Source organism: Hemicordylus capensis, chromosome 2 (assembly GCF_027244095.1).
Source record: "Hemicordylus capensis ecotype Gifberg chromosome 2, rHemCap1.1.pri, whole genome shotgun sequence".
Taxonomy (NCBI): Eukaryota; Metazoa; Chordata; class Lepidosauria; order Squamata; family Cordylidae; genus Hemicordylus; species Hemicordylus capensis.
The window spans coordinates 269,518,363-269,524,759 of NC_069658.1; the positions used below are offsets into that span (position 1 = coordinate 269,518,363).

The 6,397-nt window shown below is 44.9% G+C and overlaps 1 protein-coding gene across 1 annotated transcript in view; it reads right to left on the bottom strand.

Annotated features, from left to right (window-relative positions):
• The window catches only part of LOC128345635 (bis(5'-adenosyl)-triphosphatase-like), a gene marked incomplete at its 5' end in the record, with an annotated part of 348,887 nt that extends 342,950 nt beyond the window's left edge, over positions 1–5,937 (bottom strand). Inside the window, 2 exons of the mRNA XM_053297885.1 lie at positions 3,452–3,481; positions 5,758–5,937. Of these exons, the coding sequence (XP_053153860.1) occupies positions 3,452–3,481; positions 5,758–5,937 (210 nt within the window). The remainder of the gene's footprint in view (positions 1–3,451; positions 3,482–5,757) is intronic.
• Between the last annotated feature and the right edge of the window lie 460 nt (positions 5,938–6,397).

Sequence of the window (6,397 nt, forward strand, 5' to 3'; positions counted from 1 at the left end):
ATCTTGAACCTCTGGTATGGTTGCCTCAGGTTTGGTGTTATGTCCAAAGGCGGCCATTGAGTTGCAAAATTGTTTTGCATCCATCACTGCAATAAAATATCCTTTATTAAAATGATACCCAGTGGGCAGGCCAAAAGCCAACACTCAGTCACTAGCCTGTTGTGGGTAGATGTTGAGACTAATGTAAGAGGAGCAGACTGGATAGAAGGAGTAAGATCAGGATCATGAACTGAAAGAGGTGGACCCAGAAGAAAGACATTTGCTTCGTGGATTTCTTCAATAAGATGTTTAAATCTTCACAATGACTATCTTGTGTCTACTCTAGAGGTATTTTTATTCCTCCTCTTTCTCTGCACCAATTTCTTCTTCCATTTTTGTCAGCTATTTCCATGTGGCAATAAAAAGCATATTGCAAATAAGGTCAATGTAGCAAATAGCAAGGAGGAGAATTGCTTCCAATTGCTATTGTCAGTAGTTAACATTATCTTAATCAACCCTAGCAGGGTCTTCACACCATCTAATTGCATTTTACAAGTGCAAACTATTTCGACATCCCCTATTGATTCAGTGTATTTAATTTTTTTAAAAAATTATCGAATGCAGAACATATTTGAATGTATATGATAGGGAAATGAAACATGGCTGCACACCCTTCTTGGATGTTATCTATTTTATTACTTGAATGGGAAAATGCAATAATGCATCCTCACCATTTCACTTCCACTAGTAGACTCATATATTTTTAATCACTTGCTAGCATAGATTTAAAGCACTCAAGAAGGTATGCAAGACTGGAAACTGCTCACAGAGTCACAAGAACAAGAGTAGGCATACTCACAGAACAGTGAAGGAATCCCCCCATCACAGAGTAAGGCATTTAGAGTCTTTTCCCATTCCTTTACTATGCAATATCCTGTTGGCACACTGACTTCTGCTGAGGCAGCCTCTGGCAGCAAAGTACTGCAGGGAGTCTGTGGTTATTGTATAGCAGACTGTCTTTTTGGCAAGGCTGTCATTTTGAGGTCATTTTGTACTAGGAGGCGGAGCCTGAGCAGGCCAGGAAGGGCTGCGTTCTCACTGAAAGCTTTGCCTACCAAACAGCATCTTCTGTTATATGCCTCTATTTGTGTGGTTTTATTCCTGGTTTGAGTGCCACTTTTGAAGCAGGGAAAACCACAATGGCCCTTTGTTTAAGTGTCAGTCACCAGTGACCTTGAACCCTGGACCCTGAGGATTCAGCAGCAGTTCCCCACCATGCTCCTTGCACAACCATGACATTAGCTAGAAGCTGCATGGGACAATGGGAGAAGAACCTAGAGTCAGGTGACCCAGAAGCTCCAAATTTGGAATGCTCTTCCTGTGGATACGTCCTGGATTTCCTCAAGTGAACAGGCAGAGCAACAAAGGGACACAGTTTGCTGCAGTTCACTGACAGAACTCACGCAGCCTTATCCCAGCCAAGTACCTGCCCTTCAGCTTCACCTGACATCACCCCCATCTTGCTTTTTTACTTGAACCTGGTCTTTATTTTGCTTCTCCGGTTCATTGCCTCAGCTGCCATAATCCCTTTGGTGATGGCACCACTCTTAACCCAAGAGTGGCCAAACTTTCATGCTCACTGAGCGTTACACATCGCATGCATGTTCGTTGCTTGATGACTAGTGCATCAAAGTCCTGTACAGTTGTTATCAAACTGTGTAAGCCACACACAGCTGTGCATGGTTATAGTGCCAGCAGGAGCACATTGACAATAGGGATGTTCATGGAACTGGTCTGGGCCTCTGAACCGGTTCGAAGAACTGGCAGTTCCACCAGTTTGAAGGCGGCGGGGGTCTCCCTTTAAGAGTGGGGGTGAGAGTGCACTTACCCTTCCCACCGCTTTCCCCCCACCTGTGTCAGTTCCTTAAAAAGCCCATCAGGGCAGCAGCGTACCTCCCTGCCACCTCGTTGCCTCGTCTTCCATGTTGGCGACTTCCGGTCATATCTGGAAGACAAGGGCAACAAGGAGGCAGGGAGGTAGGCTGCCGCCCCGATGGGCTTTTAAAAAAACTGATGCCGGTGGGGGGGGAGTGGCAGGAGGGGTAAGTTCACCCTCCCCCACCTCTTAAAGGGAGACCCCCACCACCTTCAAACCTCCCCGCTGTGGTTCCGTGCACATCCCTAATTGACAAGCCCTAGCCCCTGCACCAATGAACGCTGTAGCTTTGCACCCTGATCTCCATGGGCACCACATTTGTCTGCAGAGACAAACCCTGTACCTGGGAAGAGATTCTCCATGTGAGTCAGAATGCTGGGTGCCCACCATTCTTAATCATGGGGAAGATCTCTCCCTGGGTGTAGCATTTGCCCCTGCAGACAATGCTGTACCTGGGGAGAGTGAGGGGGGCAATTTGCAATGGCATAAAGGTTGGAGCTTACCAGCACACTCCTATTGGCCCTGTAACAGTGCAGACTATTTGATCATGACTAAACAGGGCTCAAATGATGGCGGGCACAGGTGGACAAACAATCACTGATCAGAACCACATTCAGAGTTTTCCTATCACCTCCCAACATTTGAAATGCAATTCTTTTCAAGAGAGGCAGCTCATATCAGCAGTGAGCCTCTGAGTGGTAAATCGCATTGAGTGACTTGCATGTCTCAATCAGACCAAAGACTCTTCTGCCTGACATGCACAGAAATGAGCCAAGATTCTTGCCTTGAGAGGGAAAGAGGTGGGGAAAGGCACAAATAGACAGAGAGAGATGTATTGCTCTCATACAGCTGGAACTCATGAAACTACTAGCAAGCAATCAGTTCAGAAAATAAAATGTTTTTTCCCCCAACAATGCATAGGAACTGACTACCACAAAATAGGGTGACAATCACTAGCTCAGGACACTTTGAAAAAGACAAATTTTTGGTTGCTTAGTCATGAGAAGCACACAGAACCTCCAAACTCAGAGGTAGTATACCACTGAATACCAGATGCCGGGGAGTTACAACAGGAAAGGGCCATTATCTTCATGCCCTGCTTGTGAGCTTCCTGGAAGCCCTTGGCTGGCCATTGTAGGACAGCAAAGAGGATGTTGGACAAGATGGAATGTGTTCTGATCCAACAAGGCTCTTCTTATCTTCCTATAAATTGAGGTGCCTTGATCCAGCTACAAGAACCAGCGGCAGCTCCTACAGCCCAGGAGAAAGCAGTGTGCAAGCTGGAGCCATTCTGTAGTCCAGTGGTCAAGAATTCCTATTTAAGACTTCCACATTCTGATGAGGAAGGAGGTGAAGTGTAACCATATTGCACCATTCCATTTCAATCAATATATTTACATTCATGGAAGGTCCGGGATTCCTCCAGCGTCAAGGATAAAATAGCAATGCCGCAATGTGCTGCAACTGACTGGTTTTATTAGTTCTCATAATTGTCTCTTATTAATTTGTACTCTGCATAATAAAATAAGCACTCACCTTCACAGTCTGTCCGGCTTCAGGACCATCCTGTCAGAATAGGAGAAAACAAAAAAAGGAGACTGAGATAAGAACAGCCAACGAGGCTCTCCTGGGTATTCAAAAATGTTGCCCATTAATAATTCAAATCCAATTTCATTGTGCATTAATTTATAGCACTCTCGTGGGTACGATTTGACACCAAAGCATTTGGGAACAGACACCTTTCTATTTTAGAGCCTGATCAAATGAGAAACGATGGGCTGAAGGAGAAGAGGAAGAGATGCGGGCCTGCTTATTCCTGCCCACACTTTCAATCTGATGTTCCCAATAATGTTGATGCTTACCAAGATTTATGGGTGCTATTTATAAACACAAGTCCCTTGTCGGGAGACATGCTATAGTAAATTAGCCTCTCTGTGTAATGTGGTTTTAACAATAGGTCGGAGGTCCAAGAGGTGACCAATGGATCTACATGGTTTACTGTACTGTCCCAGAAAGTAGATAGTGGTGCCACTGTGGGGAGGGGCAGAGAGTATTCCGGAGGGAGGCAACATTCCCAGCAAGGTCAAAAACCCACTCTCAGTTATATTCAAAAGTAAGCTGAACATGCAAAGCCCTGTCCAGTCATACAGCTAGGTACCATGCAGGAAAGGGGCTTCCACAGAACATCTGCTGGCCCTCTTCCTGACCTTGAGAACATAGGGACATAGAAAGCTGCCATATACTGAGTCAGACCATTGGTCCATCTCGCTCAGTATTGTCTACACAGACTGGCAGTGGCTTCTCCAAGGTTGTAGGCAGGAATCTCTCTCAGCCCTATCTTGGAGAAGCCAGAGAGGGAACTTGGAACAATCAACTCTTCCCAGAGCGGCTCCATCCCCTAAGGCAGGGGTGGGGAACCTTGGTCCTCCAGCTGTTTTTGAACTACCCCACCCCTGCCCTAAGGGGAATATCTTGCAGTGCTCACACATCAAGCCTCCCATTCATATGCAACCAGAGCAGACTCTGCTTAGCTAAGGGACAAGGCATGCTTGCTACCACAAGACCAGTTATTTCACATGTTCAAAAGTGCAACTGCAGGCTAAAAACCTGAATATACATAAGCTCCTGTCCATGCAGTCCAGGAGCTTCCATTTTCCAAAGAAACAGATTGTGCATGTGAGTGTATATTCATAGTCTCCATCCTTATGGGATGTTTAAATGCATTGAGAGCAGCATCGGGAGGTATAATCCTGATCAGCACCCTTCATGCACTCACTGAATACCAATAATTGATTCAGGGTGACTGAATCAAAGCATCAGTCTATGTTCAAATCCATTTAACTGGAAACCAAACCTCAGATTTATGCATCCAAAGCATAAACCCTGCTCCTCCCCTCAGGTTGTGGGGCGGGGGGGGAGACACATATTTACTAAGAGAGTGCTGAGGTTCCTTTTATCTCCCAATAACCATAGGGAGGTTATCAGCACAAGTGAAACAGTCACCTTTTTGTGCCTTTGGCATAGATAGATAGATAGATAGATAGATAGATAGATAGATAGATAGATAGATAGCAAGCATATGGACTTATTTAAATGCACCTAGCAGAAGTTGCCAAGTGAATTGGCCAGGGATATAGGTGCTTCTGAGGAATGAACCCATGGAATCTGAAGCACAGAAGGAGAGGCAGTGTGTGCTGCCAACATTCCCTTGTGGCACCCCCACATTTATTTATTTATTTATTTATTTTATTATTAAATTTATATCCCCCCCAAATATACGTCTCTGGGCGGCTCAGGTGTGCCCACCTGAACCAGTTCGTTGAATCTATCCTGAGGCGCTGAACTGGTATGGGCACATCCATATCACAGTGTAACCATGATTATTTCATAGGAGAGGTCTATTGACGGCTACTAGTTGGAGGGCTGTAGGCCACCTCCAGCCTCGGGGGTGGGGTGCCTCTGGGTACCAGTTGCGGGGGAGTAACAGCAGGAGAGAGGGCGTGCCCTCAACTCCTGCCTGTGGCTTCCAGCAGCATCTGGTGGGCCACTGTGCGAAACGGGATGCTGGACTAGATGGGCCTTGGGCCTGATCCAGCAGGGCTGTTCTTATGTTCTTATGACAACAAATTAGTTAGTGAGGGCTTTTTACTTAGGCCAGCTACAATACTGACTTTCTTTTGATTTCCTTGCTACAGTGAATCCCCCACCATGCACTGGAGATTAGAGGTCAGTGCCATATGTGCACTTTTGGTGTTGTGAGCTTTCTTCTTTGTCATGAGATTATAGTCAATGTAAAAGGGTTCTTCTGGCTGCAAGGAAGTATAAAAGAAGTGTTTACTAACCTGAACTGCAATGGTAAGTGAAGTTCCACCAAAGTGTTGCTCCACTACATTTCCAACAAGTTGCGTGGTACGGAATAGATCAGACACTTCTTCAGGACGCAGGTCGCGGAAACGTTCCACGGGACGGAGAGGGCAAATGAGAACATCTGATTTGCACAAAGTTAAGGCACAACTGCAAGTTCAGGTACCCATTATGAAGACATTATGCACAGTTAATTGTGATATGCAGTGCAAAACTTCCAGAGGGCACTGATCAGCAAGATTAAACAAGAAAATTGGAAGGCGTTCAAAAAGAAAAAGAACACAGGATAAACTTCTGAGCATATTCTAGTCAACGGGATATTTTTCTTGATTTAACAGAGGCGTCAAGATTTTTTCATCAAGTGTCACATCATGATTTTTCAAAACTTTCTCCTTTCATCAAAATTCTGAAGTCTATCGTGTTTACAGATAGTTTTTGAACTGTATATTCAACATACAGCAGTATTTATTTAGTTATCTTATTTTTTAAATCTCAAATAGTCTTAAATGCTTACAAATTCTAAAATCTTGATGGGAACAGGAGGAAGATGTAGGCACTCAACACCTATGGAAAGAAAAAGAAATATGTTTTAGTTGTCTGAATGCTTTGGACAAGCAC